A 20,680-nucleotide genomic window follows, 5' to 3' on the forward strand; every position below is an offset into this window, starting at 1 on the left:
CTAGAGTATACCACAGAGCTGGCGTCGGATGTTGGCTTTGAAGCTGGTCGACGAATGACGTGTGAATCGATGGTCGATGGCTGACGGGGCAGTCGTGATTCAGAGCGGCGTCGGAATCGAGATGCAAACACACGTGCAGTGACAACGAGGACGGAGAGGCAGACGACAGCAAGGACGACTGGCTGGAGCTTGAGCCGTGAGGCTATAGGGACCCGAGGAAGAAAAATAGGGAAGAACGTGAGGAAGAGGGGAGAAAGGGAATGGGAGGAGGCACCCTGAGGGGGGAAGATTGGCGTGCAACGGTGCGTGTTGTTGTGTGGGCTGGAGGAGAGGAAAGGGAAAGGAAGGGGAGAGAATGCTAAAGTGGGATTTTGTGAATATTTTTTTCTGCTTTGCCAGTTGCGCCCCTGGTCCCGTCGCCTGCGCGGGTTCGCCTTGGCTCTGGCTGGCACACCCTGGCCACTTTTTTTCTTTTCTTTTCTTTTTGTCGGCCTGAGCTCACTTCACGCCTCACCATGGCTTCAGGGCACCTCATTTTGGGGGCCTTGGGGAAGTACTTCAGAGCTGGCACGCTGTATCCGTACGATTAATGGACGGGAGGGCACCCAAGCACTCCCGGTCCTCAGTCATGTTAGGCTACGACGGTCAGACGGCCCACTCAGAGATGGAAGTACCTTACACAGCAAGGTAACGGATACGTATCTTGCCTGAATAAGGCGTCTTATGTAATACTGCCAGCGCACCTCTCAAATCCCACAAAGTTTCAAAAAGGATCAATTCGTTTGCTGTTTGTTGTGGAACACCAATATGAAAGGAGGTAGGATAAGCACGATGCTTTGATCGTGAGCGGTCATTGAATGCCCATTTCTCTATTGCTTAAAGTATTGAGTGAGTACCTATGAAAGCCTCTACGATAAGATAAGGTAGGCAATACAGTTGGCTACCTAGGTACCTAGTCTGCAGCAGTTGAGTAGCCTGAGCGACAAGGTGCAGCTTGGAAGCAAAGCCACACACACACACACACTTCCACACTCCCAATGCGGGCCGCAGCCGGACAGGGCAGCGCAGCGCGTGGTGCCGTCCCCAAACCCCATGAATCCCGGGCCCAGCCGTGGCCGGTGGACTCTCACACTCTCATCGCGAGAAGCTGGAGGCGAGGTTTGCTTTCCTTCGCGTGGGCTTCTAATTACCTAAGACCTTTACCTTTACCTACCTAGGTATGAGTGGAGGACATGTGGCCAATCACATGTTTTCCATCCGCTTACGGCGCCGGCACAGCAGAGACGGGCGTTCCTTCCACTGCTCCCCAGACAATGGTTTGATTGGCACTGGCAGGAATGGTCCAGTAGACTTGCAGGTGAGACTGAGACCTCCAAATGCTGCGCCGTTGCCGTATCAATTCTGCATCTCCAGGAAGGCGTGTCTTACTCATCGCTCCGTGACTTTGTCTATTGGCTGGCTGTGTGTTTTCTTGTCCCACATCTGACCATTTCCAATTCCAGCAAACAATAATTCCCCTCCAGTGTCCAATGACCTGAACAACAAACCTTCGTCTGACCAGTCTCCCATCTACCGTCTCTTCGACTTGCGGGCCTCGGGTTCTGTCTCAATAGAACATCTCTAATCACAGGGTTCCGTGCTCGAGCCAGGCAAGTGGGTGACAAAATCGATATCCTGCTATTCATCTTTCTGTGTACCCCTTTCACTACTCATATCATAATTATTACTTTTCTGTATCAAAGTCCTTCTTATGTATATACGTAGAGAAATATACTCTATTTGATAGATATTAATAAATATTAATAGATATTAATAGATATTAATAAATATTGATAGATATTAATAGATATTAATAGATATTGATAGATATTGATAGATATTGATAGATATTGATAGATATTGATAGATATTGATAGATATTAATAGATATTGATAGATATTAATAGATATTGATAGATATTGATAGATATTAATAGATATTGATAGATATTGATAGATATTGATAGATATTGATAGATATTGATAGATATTGATAGATATTGATCTTAATAATAATAGTGGTGGAACTGCTGGCTCCCCGAGAACGAATGGCAACAGACGACCAAACGACTCGTTGTGCAACCGGGCGAGCCGCACCAACGCAAGAGAACTAAAGATTTAGAGTATCACATTGCTCAGATCTCCAAGAGAATCGTAGGACTTGAGAAGTCGGTCAGGCAGCAAGCTACTTTTAAGTCTAACTTCTTTGTCACCGCATCGGCGCGGATGGGAGGTTTTCGTCAAGACGGGCCTTCGATTTTGAAAGGACTGCTGCGTCGAATGACAGGTAGAGGGTTCAGCAGGCCGTCGTTGCGGTTGCTCACCCTCGTCGTTACCAACTCTCCCGGATGAGGCTCGCTTTGCGGCATCGAAATCACGGCCAGTTCAATATCATAGTCTGACTGCTGCGGCTCATCTCTTTCTGTGCCGGGAGTACTTCCAGGGGTCGACGCAAGCCTCGCATTCGAATCTGCTGTGGTGTTTTGCAGCCCGATCCTGTTCCCAGCCGCTAGCCTGGATCGGCGATTCATGCCCCAAGATGACAAGGAGTCTAGACAATCTTTCGATGCCTTCCTCCACCAAGAGAGTCCTGCCGTGGAAGAATTAGACGATACTCTTGTCGCGCTGCGCCGCTCGAGCAGGTGGTTGATTGAGGGAAAGCAAGCGCAAACTATGCCAATGGCGAGCTCTCCAGTCCTGGCAGAATCCCTGTCAGCTAGGAGTGTTACCTTGGACACAACTCCTTCAAAAGGCAAAGACTCACACAGTCCAGTCAAGAGGGATGAAATCCACAGTTGGGTCTTTGGTGTCCGCAAACTTGATGGTGAGGTATACCCGATACACCGTCACCGCAAATGCTACACCACCCGCGCCTAGAAGTGCCACCACCTTCACCTTTCTGGCAAGCGACACCCGCAGAGCCCAGGTCAAAGGTATGGGAACAACGAGAATCACCAGATCTGACACGATCGAGATGGAGCCGTCGTACAAGAAAAGCTTGGTCTGGTCGATGCACTTGAAGTTGACAACATTCGTGTCCCAAAATGCCTGGACTGGGATGCAAACGAGAGTCTTTGCGACTTGTGCCGGTATATAGCACAGAAGAAAGAATGCCAAAAGAGCGTGAAGCGTCCGAGCTACCTTCCTGTCGACGGAGAAAACGCGAACGGTGAGAAGAAGAAGAGCCGTTTTGGTGAAAAAGGCTGCCGGCGAATACAGGAGGGAGCTGATGTACAGCCACTGGAGATTCTGCTCTTAGTACAGGAATCGTCGCCGTCGTATTCCATGAATTACTCTACCTTCTGGAGCTCGATGAAGTTGCCAGCGGTGATTTCCCAAATGTGGAATCCTTCGCCGAAATGGAGCTCTGTTCATCTCGTCAGCGAATGCTCGTCGTGCTCCAGAACACGCGCGCTGTTCTTACTGATTAAGACGGTCGAGTTCAAGAGCACGGTGAAGATCTAAACCAGTCAACATCCGCAAGGCATTTGCCTCAGACATCGTGAGCTCACCCATCCAACTAGGCAACTCCCTGTCTCACATATCAGCCTAAGTCAAACTAGGTACTTCAGGTCAACACCTACAATCTTCCAGTCGAAACTTTCCATTCACTGACAGCTTGACGTAGACCCTCAACGCGAAGAAAACCACTACCACAATCTGAATGAGAACCATGTACACCATGTGGAGCATATGTCCAGCGTCACGCGGATTGTCAAAATTGGGCGTTTCCCCGGGCGGTGGTGGCGCCGCTCCGATCGAGCCTGTGTTGGTGCTCATCACTGCTCGCTCCGGCCCATGACGGAACGTTTTGTGTGCATATCGATGCGTCAATTGGCGGTGACGGGTCCAGGAAGCTCAAGCAGCAGAATTCTTCACCACGGGAGCAGATTTTTCCAAGACGAGAACGAAAGACAGTGGCATCCCACGCAAACAAGACCGCGGACCCCTCTGTGTATATAGAGAGATCAGAGGAGGTCGCCTTCCCCTGGTAAACACGTGCCGCAGGGGAGGGAGGCTCGGAGAGGGGGGTATGTGCTCTTTGACATGACATCTCAGCATTGAGTTTCGAAATACTGACGATAGCACAGGAAAGGGACGGGGTACCATCTCCGCGATGAACGCGAGTAAGCCAACGCGGCCCAGAACTCGTTCGGCTCGGTCGGAGGGACTCTCCGGCCAGAAGTTCTAGACGCAGTTTGGAAACGACTCCCAGAGGGAGGGGAGGTAGAGAACTCTCTTTCAATACCGAGTGGATTGACCAATCCTTATCCTCTGCGGAGAGGTCTCGTCTCATGCTTGAGACCCATGAATGGCCCGTCGACCCCAACCTTTAGAGGTTCTGGAACAGAGGTAAACTTTATCTACGGACGGACCCTCTCTCGGTCGGGAACACCGTCGTCAAACGTCTTTTTCGCAATGTTGGACCATTTAGCTGCGTGGACAGGCAACATATCATGCTGGCTGACAGGTGAACCTAGGTTGAGCCATGCACAGTGAGATGGACTCGCCCGCTTTGATCTGGCATCTTGCGCGTTTTTTCGAGTTGGGATATCTTTCGACCGGACGACGTCTCAGGGCGCGATGCATCGTAGATAGAGCCCGGCAGTCTGGGTCGAAACCGTGCCAAGACAAACCGCCCGAGATTTACAGCGACAGCTGCCGTTGAGCAGCTGCATGGCATCTACATGTTTTGGGACAAGCTAGCGAGGACTCTGATCAGATAATCGGGAGCCATGCTAAGAATTCGTCGAAGAAGCTACGAAGCGTTCGTCATCATGAAGCCAGCCACCTTCAAGTTGTGAGATCGGGTAACTCTCGCCATACTCTGGTACCGCCAGCCACAAACTCTCTCCACTAGGAGCAAATGATGAAAATGAAGCTTTTCTTATACCTCTTCCGGCCAGACTTCAGTGTGTCAGTCGTCACTAGGTACTCGAAAGGTTGGCGTAACAGCAGAGGGTGCCTGGTAGGTTTCCTCTGCGTGGGGTGGCAGAAGCTTTCCGCTATATACGTCCGATCTGGAACTATAGACGACGAGGCCGGAATCGCTCCCCAAGAATTGGCTTCTAGGGCAGCCGTCGAACTTCGAATCAGCACATTGTGGCTGCGTGGCATCACCTAAGCATCCGGCCGACAGCTTCACGCCGGCCCACTCTTGACTGCTTTCCGGTGTGAGAGTCCATCACACCAATCCGTGGAAGGCGCGGAGTTTGGGCAAATAAGCTCGTGGGGATGGGCGTAGCACGTGTCGAGTAGCGGGGAGGTAGGGTGCGGAGGAAGGGGTCTTGTAGGTCGAAAGCTTTTCGGCCATGATGTCTTAAAGACCAGGAGCTCTCTGGATAGAGCTAGGAACATTCATGTTAAGATGACATACATGGGCTGACAGAGGTATGAAGGGTTGAGAGTCATGTCCTCTGTCCTTTCTCGTTGGGCTTTTCAAGTTGCTAGTATGATGCTAGCCCAACTTCCTACTGGGACAACAGACATTGGGCAGCAGCTGCGAAGAGGACTTTGGAGAAAGTGCCCGTCGCCGCCGTCTGTACGCCCGCGGCTCCGTACCTTATGTCATGAATCCTTTACAACGAGGTGTCTCTATGAGTCAGGAGCCTTAAACGGCTCTAGGCTAAGGTAATGCGATAGAGGAATTTGACTTCCTCTCCCTTCACCTCATTAAGTGATCGCACCATACACGTGCCCCGCGAATAGGTCAAAGCGTGGCCTAGCTTCTGCGCATATGGTAGCTAGCTATGAACACGCATCGTGAAGGTTTGCCGGAGCCGGCTCCGCTTGGAGCGGAGTCTCCTCTACCGTATTTCACGATAAGAAAGTCTGTCAACGAGGGGGTTATTGAGGTGTGGGACTTGACTCGCTAGAAGCTTGATTTACTTTTCGTCTCTTCTTGTAGGGGTTCTGTGACGTCGAGAATGTGACGAGGATAGGACTTGACTCATTGCCAACTTGCTGAGTGGATTTTGATGATGATTTTCTTGTGGGAGTTGAGGGATCTCTGGCAGCAGCTTTCCATTGACCTTCCAAGGGACATTACTCAGATATTCAAAACCTACTTCCTCGCAGTCTTGGTTGGTGGAAGAGCTACATGACGAACATCAGATTCGATTCGATACAGCATGTAAGCTCTCGAGATCTTGCTTAAAATTGGTATCATTTCGGAGCGAGTGCCTAGTCACGGAGAACATTCTCAAGAATCGTTAAGGACAGCCCCTATCTGCCAGACCACTGCTCCCTCCACCCGCCCTTCTCAAACAACCACAGCGCCTCCGTCGCATACGCCCGACTCCCCCTATGACCACCATCCACAATCGCCGCCTCGGACAAGCTCTCCAGCACGCGTCCCTCCTGCACACTGCTCCAGATGCCGCGTCCCAAGCTATGCTCCTCGCCGTTTCCCCACTCGCCTTTACCCAGCCTATACAGAATCCGCCCCAGCGTCTGGAACGCGACGCACCTCTGCGCGGGCACGGCGCTACGCGCATAAATAGCCAACTCTTCGATCGTGTACCCCGCCGCCTCGGGCGCCTGGCCGTGGTGGTGCAGCCCCTTTGACGTGGGTATCGACCTGCTCAGGCGAGGGGGGATCAGCCCGCCCTTGAAGTCGAAGCGGAGGGCGGCGATGGGGAGGGAGGACTGGCCCGGGTAGTAGGGGGATTCGCGGTCGGCGGGGGAATCTGCCGTCGGGATGGGCGCCATCCAGGCGAGCTTGCTCGGGTCGGCGGGGAGGTTGGGGAAGAATTTCTCGTGGAGGGTCTGGAGGAAGTCGGGATGCGAGGGGTCGAGGTCGGGGAGGGCGGGCGCCTGGGGAAAGTGAGTCTTGTCGGGCTGGTCGTTGAGGGGGAAGAGGTCTGCTGGAGGGGCGGCGGGGGCCTTGTCTTCGTGTGTGTGCGGGGGCTTTGGCGGTGCCTTTGATGTTGGTTCGTCTTCTTCGTCTGCGAATGAGACGGATTTTGGAGCCGTAGCGGGCTTTGGTGCTGGCTTGGGTTTCGGCGGCGCAGAGGTGTCCTCGATCTTGATCTCTGGTGTCGGGGCCGGCGGCTCCCTCTTGGTTTCGTCCGCGGGCGGATCGAAGGGATTCGGGCCATGCTGCTCGTCTATATTGGCCCTACCGAGGAGGCGCTGGATAAGGGACGGGTCGAGAGAGTTAAGCAGTTCCTGCCTCTCCTGTGCAATGTCCTCTGGGCTCATATCCTCCAGCTTCTGCCTATTTTCGCGGTCGATTCTCCGTCGCTCGGCGGCCTCGAAAGACTTTTGTGAGTCTACGGCGACATCTTCGCTGGACTTTGGCTGGATCGAGGAGGTCGCGGCCGCGGCTTGGGCACCTGTCGTGGGCTTGCCTTGCCGTTGCTGCTTGAAAGCCGAGACGCGGGCTGCGCGCTTCTTGTGTGCGGGGAAGCCTGTCGGGGCGGCGTCGATGTCGTCAAAGACAACGGGTTTCGCAGGTGCCGTCTCCTTTTCGACAATATCTCCGACTAGCATCATCGGCTCCATCATTGCGTTGTGGGGGTTGGAAAGAAGGACTTGGAAGAGAGCAGGATCGTGAGAATGTTGGCGGTTCGGCGGGAGCAGTGGTGGGTGGGTTTACCAATTATTTTTTCCGCTTTGGTTGCAGTCCAGAGTGACGTACCTTTTCTTCTTATCGGACTGTAGCTCTGCCTTATCAGATTGCACGCCCCCCAGGCCAGTGCCCCCTGGTCAGAGGCTCCATGCCTTTTTCGGAACTGCCCGTGCGGCACCCCGAACACAAGCTCATTTTCAGATGGGAGTACGACGGGGAACCAGGGTCACCGCGCCAAGGGGTCAGATGCGTTTGGGGGTCGAAAATTGCCGCATATCGATATTTCGGGCTCTCTGTGAGCGCGTGCAACTCCGGTCGCGAATGGCATAGGTTCAATACGGAATCAATAATCACTCCAGCTGTCCCGACTAAGGGAGGAAGTGCAACGGTGATGGCGGCTGGCTGCAGGCCACGCTACCAGAGATGGAGGCTCATGGGAGGGGGGGAGACGACTCGTCCTAAATCCCGAGAATGCGCCGTTTTAGAGTTGTGGCTGACAAGCGGGACTGAGCCACATCAAGTTTTGCATTAGCGTCGATCGTCCGCAAAATTCCAGAAAACTTTGGATGGGCGGAGAGGCGGACTGGCGGGCGACCATGCCGGGGGGTGCAGTGCAGTATGTACGGATACGCTGTATACCTCAGCATTCTGTTTCCGTTTGATTGGCACAGTGCCGCTTCTTGGTGGGATAGATGAAACTCGTTGGATTTGTTTGAGAGTTCATTTGGAAGATGCATGGTCAATTGTGCACAGCGATAAATGCGTACATTTATTTCCTTGTCGGTGTTGCCATGTCTCTCTTGACGAGAGATTGTTGCATGCAATTAGGTTAGAGCCTCCGAGAGGAATTTCGGCTGGAAAATTCGCGTACTACACTTCTTTAACCCCCTGTTTTCTTCCTTTTCTCCGCCAACCATGCCGCTTAGAATACAAACAATTGTCGTTTATGTCTCGCTGATGGGAAGGAATGTTCGGGTGACAAAAGGAAGGATTATGCACGTTCTTTCGAGCTTGTGGCGTGTTGCAGAATCTGCAACATGTCTTTCATGTCCGTAGCGCACCACCCAGCAGCATCTGTGTGTTGCCCCGAAAAAAGGGTTTTGGCTGCAATGAAAGGCTTGTTCTACGAAATGCACGTCGACAATGAAGAGGAAATAGAAAGGCTATGAAATCAGCTATTAATATGTCTTGTTGCACCCATACCTGGAAATAGTCAATGAGGCTCATGGGCCTGTAGTCAGTCCCTCCTCCATGATCAGCGAGACATGCAGAAGGGGGGATCGAAATAGTACAGACTACAGAGGATGCCCTGCGCCGTTGTTCGCTCCCCTGAACAGTGGGGGGAAAGCCTGGAGGAGATCTGGCTGGACCATGAGTGAGGTGTGCCCCGGCCATCATCTCTCCGTTTCGCAGCCCCACCCCCTGGCTACTTTCCAAGTTCCCTCTTGGCTCCTGCCCTCCAAGCTCATTAGGTAAGCATGGCAAGGTACCTTCATTACTCCAAATATTATGTTCTGCGTACGGATACCTCTGCGTCGGGCTCAGCAAGGTGGGTGTGCTGGGTGGTTTGCACAAAGATCCTTGCGCCGGCCGCGGTTATCTGGGACGCTAGGGCGGAAATGGAAGCCGGACGTGGTTCAACGTCAGACGCGCAGGATCCACCTTTACCCACATTTGAACGTTGCACCGCTCCTCAGATTGGCGGGAACAAAAGGAAAAAAGGCTGTTAAGACAACAAGAGGTGGCACATCTTTGTACTCGGTACCTGCGCCCGGACCCGTGTTTCTCTTTTTTGGCGACATCTCTTAGCTCCGAAAAAAAGCTGCAACCACCTACACCTTGCACCTGCACCACACAACGCGGTCCCCCCCTTTCCTGTTCGCTTGCCGATGGCCGCCCATGGGAGAAATTCCACGACCCCTTCTTTCCTTCCTTTCCCCACGGCTCGGCTCCTGCTCCCCTCCTCGCGCGGCTGCACGCACTGGACTGGATGAGGTACCATCGACCACCTGCACCCCCTCGCATCCCCGTAGCGCCGCGCTGCCTCCATGTCTTCCCAATTCATGTTACTGCATCCAAAAGGTGTACCGTACGGATACAAACACACACGCCGCATGAGGTGCCGCACTACACAATTGTAGTACCTTATTGCTGGAGACAACCTACAACACTAGGTAAATTGTGCCTGCCGCGGCAAGACTTCCCTTCCCATCCCCCATCCCGTCTCATCGGCCGTGACGGTTCTCGCTGGCTGTTGATAGCGGGTTGACTTCCAGGTTCGCCCTTTCCCCAAAGTTACCTGAGCTGAAGGCTCCGACTTCCTCGCATCGGGTTGGCCGCTCGCCCTGCTTTTTGCCCTGCGTGATCTGGTTCCGGGCGGCGTACCTTCCTCTTGTACCCTGGTCTGCCATAGTGGTGTTTATTTTCCCTTGTCGGCTGTTGGCGAGACATGCCCGTGGTCGAACATCCCGTCCTTGGCCTTGGCTGAGGAAGAGGAGACACCATCGTTAAGCGGAGAAAGCCCCAAAAAGCCGCCGACGTGTGTTGTTGCTCTCGCTCTCTCATGGTGCTTGCCTGTCTGGTGATGGGTAAATGATGGGGGTGGGCGTGCTCCCATTCCCATCCACCCCGTCCCGTCCATTGTCAGTCAGCCTGTCTCTCATATTACCTTACCTGAGGTTCCTTGCCATACCATCCCGTCATCCCGTTCGTCCATCTTTTCTTTCTGCGCCTGGCCCACGTTGGAGGTTTACACATCTCTCTGCATCTCTGGTCCGGCTGTCTCGACCTTTCGTACTTTCCTCCCTAGGCGGCCCGTTCTCGAAGCGCCATCGCTTCTTGTCATCTTGGTGTTTCCCCCCCTTCCCTTCCCTTTCCTGCCTCCCCACTCCCATTACTTGCTGAGGTGAGGTGCAGCCGAAGGCATCCCATCGCTCACGCCCCCCCTTTGGCTCTCGCTCAGGACGGTAGTCCACTCTTTCCATGTTGTTGCCATTCCCATTTCCCTTCTCCCGCTCCCATTCCCATCATTCCCAGTTGTTCTCTTCCTAATGCCTTTTCCCTCTTTTAACCTTGGCTTGACCGTGACTGACCGCCCACCCCATCCCATCCTGTCCATTCCCATCCTTTTACCATTCCCCCCATAATCCATTCACCCGCCCCGTCCGCGTCCTGTTCTTCTTTCGTTGCCGTGCTTGCCCACCCCGTCCACGTTCCTCGTGGTCCTGAGGCCATCTGATCCCGTCGATGTGCCCCCCAGCCTAGTCCGAATCTCTAATTCGGCTTTAATAATAAAATTTCCCTCCCATTCACTCCTGCTGAGGCCATCCACGTCTGCTCGGTGCCCCGTTTTTCTCGTCTTGCGCAGCAGCCAAATGTCGGCCCAAAAAATAATTGTTGTTCCCCCCAAAAACGTAGCCATCCCCATCTCCTCCTTCGACCTCCCATTCCCCTCCTCCTTTTTCCTCTTCGCAACTACCACGACGCTGCAAATTCGACTGCAGAATCGTCAAATCCATCAATCTCGACATCAATTACCATCGTCGACATCCTCAAAATAACACCGTTTTGTTCGGCTCATCAAGCTGCACTCTTTGACGGTCGCCAAACTCCTCTTTTCTCTACACAACACCTCTTTTTAGTCGATCAAAGGTGCCAATTGTCGTCAAAAAACACGCCTACCGATCATTGAGGTTATTCACGAGTTCCCACCTTTGCCAACTCCGCACGGCCACACCGCAGGTGACCACTGCTCAATCAGTGCAGCAGTCTCCTGCCTTAGCCAACCTAGTCCGTCTACCTTACATAATTCCGCGTCTGGCCCCAACCTACTTTCAGCCAATCCGGAGCTACGCAACCTCAACGTACCAAAACGCGAACCCACCTCCCTGTCAGAAGGGAAAAAGTGAGGTCATTCAGGGCGAACCTCTCAAAGCAATTCACCACGCGACTGCAATCGAAGAATAGTTCAATGCACTATACCTGCTGTTCTTCACAGTAGCCCCACGGTATCAAACACTGCCTTGATCATTTTTCAACCTCAGTACCTTTTTTCCCGGTGCAGGTGTCTGTCGAATTAACCTTCGAAGACCTCTTTTCGGTGTGGTGTTACTTTGGTGGTGGAGGAGAGCCAGCTATGCGCGACAGCTCTTCACCTGCACTTTCATCACCACCTTCCGGCTCTATTTCAGACCCAGGCTCGCCACTAATCGGTCGGCCAAACAACAACGATATGGATATGGACGAGATCATAGTAGATCCCTCCCAACCTCGCTTCGGTGTCGCCGCAGGAGACCAGCCGCCTCAACCGGAAGTCCGCCTTACCGCTGCTGGCTTGCCACGAAAGAAGCCCGGTCGCAAACCTGGCTCTACCGTCAAGCCTAAGAATCCCGACGAGCCGCCCAAGGTGCGCCGACCTCGAAAGCCTCGCGATCCCAATGCGCCGCCCATTCAAAGGAAGAGAAAGTCGGCACCAGCTGCGGATGCCGATGCAGGCTCAGATTCCAAGTCCCTAGCCGCTGCAGCTGCATCTTCCTCCACACCTCCTCCCTCTCGACAGACCAAGATCACAGACCTCGTCGGCATCAGCTCGTCTTCCCGACCTGGTTCTGCTCAGCCCGAACACACAGCGCAAAAGGCACCCAAGCGAGAAGAGATGCCGCGTTCAATGCAAAGCATTCTGAACGCAGACCCCGAGCCCGAGCCGAAACCACAAAATACTGTTCTCCCCACGCGTACTAGCGGTCAGGGTTACGATCCTATCCGTGGAAGCTACGACCCGGTCAGAGGCATCTTTGGTAGTGCCTCATCTCCAAGACCCGCAACACAAACTGTCAACCGACCTAGCGCGTCTCCCTCTATCGCGAGCTTGGTAGATCCGCCCACGCAGAGTGTCACGTCGCCTTCTGCACAAAACTTCCGCATTGCCTCGACTGCTCAGCCACGAAGCGAGAATGCATCTTTGCCAGCATCTCCGTCATACCCTGCCAGATCAATCCCTCAAACGATCTCAAAGCCACCTGCACCCGAGCCGAAGAAGACCCTCGCTCCCCCGCCAGTTCCAGCTATCAAGGCAGATGCGAAGCTGAAGGACGCCGCTTCGACTGCTGGTTCTGTCGCCAGCAAGAAACATTCACCAAAGCAAAAGCCACAAAAGTCTGGTGTCTCTTCACCGAAGCTGAATGCTTTGGACGACTCTCGGGATCTAGTCGGAGATCGTTCAATTCTAGACTTCGGCAGAGCCGAGACTGGCAAGGAGTACAAGGCCCCGGATATTGTCCTGGACATTCCTATCAAGCCCGGCGACACGAATATCTACATCAACGTGATGCGTATGGCTGAGGAGAAGTATGGCTGGGATGCTCTGCACCCTCGCCTGGCGGAGAAGCGAGATCGCAAGGCCCGCATTGCTGCTGCCTCAGCTGCCTTGGAGAAAACGGCGTCAGGCCAGGAATCTGGCGACGAAATGTCCGAGGATTCAGACAAGGAAGCTAGTAACGTGGAGATGGGCGGTATGACGAGTGGTGCCGACCTTCCCGAGAAGCCGAAGAAGAAGAAGCGCAACTTCAAAGAAGATGAGTACGACAAGGATGACGACTTTGTCGACGATTCCGAGCTTCTGTGGGAGCAGCAGGCGGCCGCTAGCCGGGATGGCTTCTTTGTGTACTCTGGACCTTTGGTGCCAGAGGTTGAGAAGCCTGCGGATACAAGGTATGTTGCATCCAGTATCATTCCTATATTGCACAATTCACTGACACATTTCAGACCCGATGGACTGCCCAAGCGTGGCCGTGGAAGTCGAGGCGGTCGTATTGGCGGTCGTGGCGGTACGACTCGAGGTGAGGGCGGCACTGGTCGTGGAGGCGGACCAGGCTCCCGAGGTGGTCGCGGATCCCGAGGCGGCTCTCTTACTCGCAAACCGCGTATCACCAAGTCTGAAAAGGAGCAGCTCGAGCGCGAAAAGGCGGATCGCCAGCGACAGGCTGAGCTGAGCGCCAAGTCTACAAACGGCTACTCACTTCAGCCGCAGACGCCATCCTTTGCAGCTGGAATGGCAGGCGCATAAATCGCCTAGAAACCCTTCTACTACGACACAACGGATGCTACATGACCACGGCATATATCCTCGTCGAGAGGAATGGTGTCTTTGAAGACACGGCTCGCAACAAACGAACATACGAAAGTGGATTGATATGAGAGAGTCCTTAAGTAGGCTACTGTTGCGGCTACGACTTGAGAAAGACTAGCGAGAGGCGGTTGTCTTATCCGAAGAAAAAAAAACAATCGGAACAGGCGTTGTGATGTCAATGCCTTTTCCTTGGCCATTGACTTTGCTGAGGGTGACATGATTATTAGGCTGGGCGGCACTGCTTCTCAGACGGCATGGGACGGCATGGGAATCCCAGGATTGCGGCGTTCGGGCTTGTAGGACTGATTATTGGACGGAATGGGTCTACAGTTGGGCGGTTCCACTTATCCACTCGTGGCGGTGGAGTTTCCAAGCCGTGTGATAGATTTGCGAATTGTGTTATGGTATTCCGGAGTAGAGATGTATGCTTAGAAAGACTTACTACCAATCAAAGCAGTGATTAATGCCATTGGTGGTTACAACTTGACTTCGGTATCTCAGTGCAGCACTCTAGGGCAGTACAACATTGGTGGTCAGATAAGCATATTTTTCAAGATGAGCGAATCCCAGCCAGAAGTTTGGTGATGGGGTCTGCAGTTTGGACCCTGAGGTTTGAAGCCGGACAACTTGCTAAGATGCGTATATCGGGGCGCTATGTCATTGCGGGGTGGAAATCGAGCTCACCGCCCCCAAAAACAGGTGATAGTTCGGTGGCAGAAAAGCGCCAAGATTTCGCATAAGCGATTTCTCCACACCCCAAAAAATTTCGAACTGCCCGAAAATTCGCAGCCAATCCGCCCGCAACCGCCGCAGTATCAAAGCTCTGTCTCTGTTCACCGAGTCTGCTTGCACCCGCCTAGCCGTTGATTTTCGTTTGGCTCAGCAGCACTCCAACCCACCCTTTTGCGGCCAACACATAGAAGAACATTTGCTTCTTTCAATAAGAATCTTACAGGCCAAGGAATAGAACAAAGGGAATATGGCGGAATCTACTTTGCAGGTTCGTTGTGTTGCCCGTGCCCCGCCACCGGCCGAAGAAAAAAAAAAGAAGAGAGAGAAAGGCTGCTGGCGGCGGTGATGATCCTATGAGATCGCCACAAAAGACACAATGTTAACATGCTTCGTAGGATCGCCTGCGCGAGCACTCAAAGGCCTTTGATGGTCTCTTGTCCCTCATTCCGGCAAAGATGTACTATGGAGAAGACAACTCTGTATGTTTGCCCCCAGTCCGCACCTTACATCCTTCAATGGCCCTACAAAGCAAAATCGCAAAGCGACCGAAAGGAAGCTAGCCTCGTCCCCTACTCCGTCGCTTGTGCCTTGGCTACACAGCACTACAGTATCTTTCACTAAAGAGCGCACTTTGCTTACGCTTCTTTCTTGCAACAGGAACAATGGAAGCGGACGAAGCAGACGAAAGCCGAAGCCAAAGCCGCAAAGACGGCCAAGTTGGACCCCGACAGCGAGCTGAACCGCAACGCAAAGGAAGTCATGGACGAGCGGGCGGCGCGCAACAAGCGCAAGCTGGAGGCGATGCAGGAGGAAGAGGACAAGGAGGACGACGAGGCCATCCCGGGCGTGCAGAGGGAGCTGCCCGGCCAGGGCCTGCGGATGAACAAGGACTATAACAAGAAGCAGAAGACGGCCGACCTCCCGATCGACACGATTGATGACGCCAACCCTGCCGAGATGTCGCAGAACCAGCTCATGAGGATGGCGAAGAAGGAAGCCAAACTGGAGAAGCGCGCGACCAAGAAGGCGAAGAAGGCTGAGAAGAAGGCTGCTAAGCTGGAGGCTGCTGGTGGTGACGCCGCCATTGCCGATGCTGACGCTGAGGTGCCCGAGGTCAAGGAGTCCAGCAAGCCCGCCGCCACCAAGGCTGCAAAGTCCCCAACGGCTGCCAAGAAGGAATCCAACAAGAAGCAACAGAAGAAGGCCGAGTCCAAGGATGCCAAGCCCGTCAGCAACGACCACGATAGGGACGCGGATAAGGATGAGGACGAGGAGTACGAGACCGTCGACGAGTCCGACGACGAGGCCGAACCCGCGACAAAGTCCAAGTCCAAATCCGCCGACCTCAACCCCCTCGACCTCTCCGGCCTCACCCAACAACAAAAGGCCACAGAGTCCAGCGGCGCCTCGACACCGGCCTCGCCAACCTTTGACACCGCGGCCGCCGCCACCGCGAGCACGACAACCTCGACGAGCTCCACCGTCCCGCCCTCCGAGAAGCCAAAGCACATCAAACTCCCCGCCGACACCTCCGCCCTCCGCGCCCGCCTCGCAGCGCGCATAGAAGCCCTCCGCGCCGCCCGCAAAGCCGACGGCCCCGACGGAAAACCGATCCGCACGCGCCAGGAGCTCATCGAGGCGCGCCGCTTCAAGCAGGCCCAGCGCAAGGAGCACAAGAAGGAGCTCCGCACAAAGGCCAAGCTCGAGGAGGAGGCCCGGCGCGAGGAGACGCTCGCGTCAAACTCCCCCAGCGTCATGTCGCCTCGCGTCGGCCTCGGCGGCGACGACGGCGACGAGCCCGCCAACTTCGCCTTCGGCCGCGTCGCCTTCGACGACGGAACGAAGCTCTCGCACGACCTCTCCCACGCGCTCAACACGCACAAGAAGCGCGGGCCCTCGGACCCCAAGACGGCGCTCATCAAGATCCAGAACCAGAAGAAGCGCCTCGCGGCCCTCGACAAGGAGAAGCAGGCCGACATTGCCGAAAAGGAGCAGTGGCTCATCGCCCGGAAACGCGCCGAGGGCGAGCGCGTGCGGGACGACGAGCAGGCTCTCAAGAGGGCGGTCAAGCGCAAGGAGCAGACCAAGAAGAAGAGCGAAAAGGCGTGGAAGGAGCGCAGCGACGGGGTGGCCAAGTCGATTCGCGAGAAGCAGAAGAAGCGCGAGGATAACCTGAAGAAGCGCAAGGATGATAAGCTGGCGCACAAGCTCGGTCGCAAGAGCGGGAAGAAGGTCGGCGGCGGTGGGGCGAAGAAGACCAAGGCGCGTCCTGGGTTTGAGGGGAGCTTTGGCGGCGGTAAGAAGAAGAAATAAGCGTGAGGCTTGAGCAGAGAGCTATCGTGAGGAATGAGGTTTGAGGCCGTGAGGAGGTTGGCGATACAGGAGATTAATCGATATCCCCCCCGGAGCAGTGGAGGCAGGACACAAGTCGTGTGTGTCCGAGGAAAACCGACGAGCGGTTTTTTGCATCATCACTATGGATGGAAAACGGCGTTTTTGGGAACAAAAAGAGAACTACTGTACATTGTTTTGTCTTTTTTCTTCTGCACAAAAAAAGGGGGACGGCGGCGTAGGAGGGAACCCATGAATACATATTTCAATCGTTCTAGCCATGTCACGGTTGTTTTCATCGCTTCGTGAACTTCCACTGCTGTATATCAGTGCAGAGGATAGTTAGTGTCTCCGAGGCTATCGTTACGAGGTTGGTATGACTCGTAGGGAAGGAAGACTTCAGATTCAAGCTCTCATCAACGCCGGCCGGATATATGATATATGGCCATATCTTGCACATCTCAGCTAAGACAATAACGCAAGGCAAGGAGACGGCAGAACAAGCCCACGCAGATCTTTCAAACTGATATCTCATACTCATTTTCCCTCTTCGCTCTCGTTTCTCGGGACGTGGACTGAGTGTGTTCTGCATTAAAACGATCGCTTACGGTAAAAAAAAGTAGTTGAAACCCAACCAACTACACGCGTGTGTATTTTTCGCCGTCCCATCATCCTTCATTTTTTTCCCTTGCTGGAAACCGTTTTCTCTCCCATGAGGCAAAAAGAAGGGTATAGCGCCCTTTCATGATATTTTGCCCCCAAGTTTGCGAACCCAATATCCTGCTCCCCCACGGCCACCTTACATGCTGCACATTTTTTGGTTTGATGGGGAGCATAAGAAAGTCGCTTTCCCCTGTTGCTTTATTTTATCATTTCTCGTGAGGGTTCGAATTTGGTGAAGGTCGGGAGAGCTCAATGCTGGGGCGTTTCGATGTGTCTAGGTTGTGAATGGGATTGAGAAATGGGGGAGTCGTGTTCCCGAAACTCGCTCAGTGCTCTCTGCCCTGTACAAAGTCGAGGCAGCGGAATGATCGGTTTCGAGAATGTTGAGGTCGATTAGGTTTACAAGAGGGAATCAAGACGAGTGAAGACACTAAGACAGGCAGCCACAACTTCGAGTTGCAGCTCCTTATCCTTGCCCTTGCTGATTTCCTGCAAAAGTGTTAGATCCAGGCCATTAAGCCACATGGGGAAATTCTGTTCAACATACGTCTGCGATGACTTGAGGCAGGTTGGCACCGATACCGTTGCCGGTAGCCTTCTTTCCAAAAGGCCATTGGCTGTAGTCGGCGAGAAGCTCGTCTGTCTGGGCAAAGGCGCGCTCGCGGGCCTCGTGGCCGAGGGTGCTCAGGGCGTTCTCGAGCACGTTGGCAGCGTAGGCGGCGCACACCATGGCAAGAGTACGGACGTAACGGAATTCGAGGTTCTCGGGCAGGAATTGGGATGCGGGGAGGACGACAGTACGCTGGGTCAAAACGTTGCGGACGCGGCGGCGAATCTCCTCCTTAGCACCTCCGTCGGCGACGGGGTGGGTCGCCATATCGAACAGCAGGAAGTTGCGCTTCTCGGTGCGGAGGATGCCCTTATCGACTAGACCCTTGGCCAGGCGCTCGCGAACCTGCTTTAATTGGTATCCGATCTTCATCAGATTCCAGGTCTCTCCTGTAGGTGGCCCACATCCGTCAGCCAGAGTGCTTTCCAAGGGCGAAGTGGACAGCGCAATGCTCCATTCCATTTAGGGAGAGGAAAGGGGGGTAGCTTTACCGCTCATCAGATCGATCCAAGAGCTGACACTCATCTTCTCGCTCTGCTTCATCATCTTCAATGCCTCATCGAGCAGGACCTCGCCTGTCAGGGTGTCGTCGATAACCTCAATGACGCGGTCCGCGAGGGGGAAACGTCTTCTCGAGGCATCCTTCTGCATGCTGATGCGACCGCGGAATGCGAGTTCGATGACGATGCATCCTCTCAGAGCGTATGAGATGTTGTCGTTCCAGAATGACAGGTAACCCTGCACCGTGTAAAAAGTCAATTAGCGACCTGGCTTCATGTGTGGAAATCGGTGCGCAGCGCTCGTCGTCGGCATACCTGCTTGTCCTTGAGACCGAGGAGCAGAACCTCCTCCATCAACGTCAGCTTGGGTTGTTTGCTGCGCTCGGCGCTCTCGCTGATGTCGCGGGGGTCGAAGGCGATCTTGTGGCCGTTCTCGCCGCTCTCGTAGCTCGTCTCGGGGGCGCTATCCTTGATGTTGGGCGTTGAGTTGGTCCGGCTGGCGCCATTGCTGGCCTCACCATCGCCGGCCGCGGCACCTCCGCCTCCACGGCGTCGGGTAAGACCTCCTGCCGCTGCTGACATTGTGTCTGATGTCGAGATGGTGTCGTGGGTATGTCGTCAAAGGGAAAGGGAGGTAGGGCTGGCTCGGGGATGATCCTGAGATTCGGGCCCGGTCAAGCAATGGTCGCAGATGAGACGCTAACACTCGTCGCAGGTCGCGCAGGTCGTCACCGGATAGCAAGGCGATGAAGGACGTGCCAGCAAGGTGTTGGAAAGTTACTTGCAGGTCGTAAGGCTGCGGGCGCTCGGTCGTGATGTCGAGGCGCTTTCTTTCTCTCCCTATCTCGGCGATCGGGCCAGGGAGCTGACAGCTGCTGCGCGGGCTGAAATGGGCCTTGTGGGTTATGTGTCAGAAGTTTGGGGACACCCTTTTGTGATGGTGGCTAGAGATGGCGAGAAGCAATCCAATCCTGCCGATGGAAGCAAGCTGTTGATTGAAGCAATGTGTCAAAGGAGAAATCTGACGCTTCTGTCGTGTGCCCTTTGCTTGTATCTCCTCGAAGGCCTGCTTGGTTGGCTAAGTTTTGGCCCCTTCTGCCAGTAAATGGAATTTCTCGCAGCCTGGAAATTGCACCGCCCCAGCTGTGGTGCACGGGCCAGGTGCGCCTGTTGAGCTCTTGTGGCGCCATGAGGCTTGGGCTCCACCTTGAAGCACGACACAATGAGCCCGGTGGATGGAAGGGAGGGACCTTCTCCCCCCCGGCTCGTGGACCCTGACTAGGCATCTTCTGTAAATAATACGATGTTGCCCCGTACCTTACATACTGAGAGCTCTCCATCTGGGCCTTCACATGTATCATGTATCCGTCCGCCGAGATGCTGTCGTGTTCTTCGTTCTTCAATTTTGGGCATCATCGGGACATCATCATGTTTGATTTCCGCCGCTAAAATCGTAGCATGGAGCTCCGCAGGTGCCGACATTACTGCCCGTCTTCGCCGGTCTTGACTCAAGTCGCCAAAGTCTATTTGATCAATCCAATCCACAATTTCTTGTCTTGTTGTCGACCTGTCTGTTTCACATCGCGATATCCATTTTTCCGCCTCGAGATCATATCTTATCAGCGACTCTCGTGAACACGTGGCTGGACGCGTGTGCTGAACGAAATAGATTTCCACCCCTGGCGTTGACACCCTGTCTCACTAGGGAGAAACGGCGAGCTGCGCGAAGCACTTTTTCAATGGCTTCCAACATTCCTCAGCAATCAACGGCCACCGTGGCCTTGGTACGTCCTGTAGGCCGCCAGCCGAGACAACTTGTATCGCCGTGCCCTACACAGCAATTGGCGCAGTGAAGGTGGGAGAAGCATTCAGATCGAGTTCGCTCTATCGTAGACCAGCATTGAATACAAGTTGCTTCCCGCAACGTATGCAGCATTCACATGGCAAACTTTTGCGTCCGGATACTGAGGTACTCGGCTTCAGAGCTTAGCGCGGTTTTGCGGGGCATGGTGTAAGGGAGCTGGTCCGGTTGACCTGCTTACTGTGGGTCCGATAACCCCGCCAACCACCGATCGCCGTCCGGAGCTCTCGTGTGAAGATGCCGG

General features: G+C 54.2%; 5 protein-coding genes across 5 annotated transcripts; 2 read left to right on the forward strand and 3 right to left on the reverse strand.

The window, feature by feature from the left end:
* Nucleotides 1-2,279: 2,279 nt before the first annotated feature.
* Nucleotides 2,280-3,819, reverse strand: CPAR01_07485 (uncharacterized protein; the record flags this gene model as incomplete). The annotated part of the gene is made up of 6 exons (XM_060491754.1): nt 2,280-2,736; nt 2,804-3,279; nt 3,339-3,406; nt 3,464-3,500; nt 3,552-3,571; nt 3,624-3,819. The coding sequence occupies 6 exons, from the start codon at nt 3,817-3,819 to the stop codon at nt 2,280-2,282; spliced, it is 1,254 nt and encodes a 417-aa protein (XP_060350628.1).
* Nucleotides 3,820-6,264: 2,445 nt separating this feature from the next.
* Nucleotides 6,265-7,545, reverse strand: CPAR01_07486 (uncharacterized protein; the record flags this gene model as incomplete). The annotated part of the gene is made up of 1 exon (XM_060491755.1): nt 6,265-7,545. One exon carries the CDS (start codon nt 7,543-7,545, stop codon nt 6,265-6,267), a length of 1,281 nt encoding a protein of 426 aa, XP_060350629.1.
* Nucleotides 7,546-11,747: 4,202 nt separating this feature from the next.
* Nucleotides 11,748-13,676, forward strand: CPAR01_07487 (histone promoter control 2; the record flags this gene model as incomplete). Its single annotated transcript, XM_060491756.1, has 2 exons — nt 11,748-13,321; nt 13,376-13,676. The coding sequence occupies 2 exons, from the start codon at nt 11,748-11,750 to the stop codon at nt 13,674-13,676; spliced, it is 1,875 nt and encodes a 624-aa protein (XP_060350630.1).
* A 1,042-nt stretch (nt 13,677-14,718) lies between these two features.
* Nucleotides 14,719-16,784, forward strand: CPAR01_07488 (surfeit locus protein 6; the record flags this gene model as incomplete). The annotated part of the gene is made up of 3 exons (XM_060491757.1): nt 14,719-14,739; nt 14,867-14,950; nt 15,129-16,784. 3 exons carry the CDS (start codon nt 14,719-14,721, stop codon nt 16,782-16,784), a joined length of 1,761 nt encoding a protein of 586 aa, XP_060350631.1.
* Nucleotides 16,785-17,864: 1,080 nt separating this feature from the next.
* Nucleotides 17,865-19,157, reverse strand: CPAR01_07489 (uncharacterized protein; the record flags this gene model as incomplete). The annotated part of the gene is made up of 4 exons (XM_060491758.1): nt 17,865-17,954; nt 18,013-18,464; nt 18,567-18,813; nt 18,891-19,157. 4 exons carry the CDS (start codon nt 19,155-19,157, stop codon nt 17,865-17,867), a joined length of 1,056 nt encoding a protein of 351 aa, XP_060350632.1.
* Nucleotides 19,158-20,680: the final 1,523 nt, after the last annotated feature.

The sequence above is a fragment of the Colletotrichum paranaense genome (assembly GCF_030867605.1).
Source record: "Colletotrichum paranaense strain IMI 384185 chromosome Unknown Scaffold_5.1, whole genome shotgun sequence".
Lineage (NCBI taxonomy): Eukaryota > Fungi > Ascomycota > Sordariomycetes > Glomerellales > Glomerellaceae > Colletotrichum > Colletotrichum paranaense.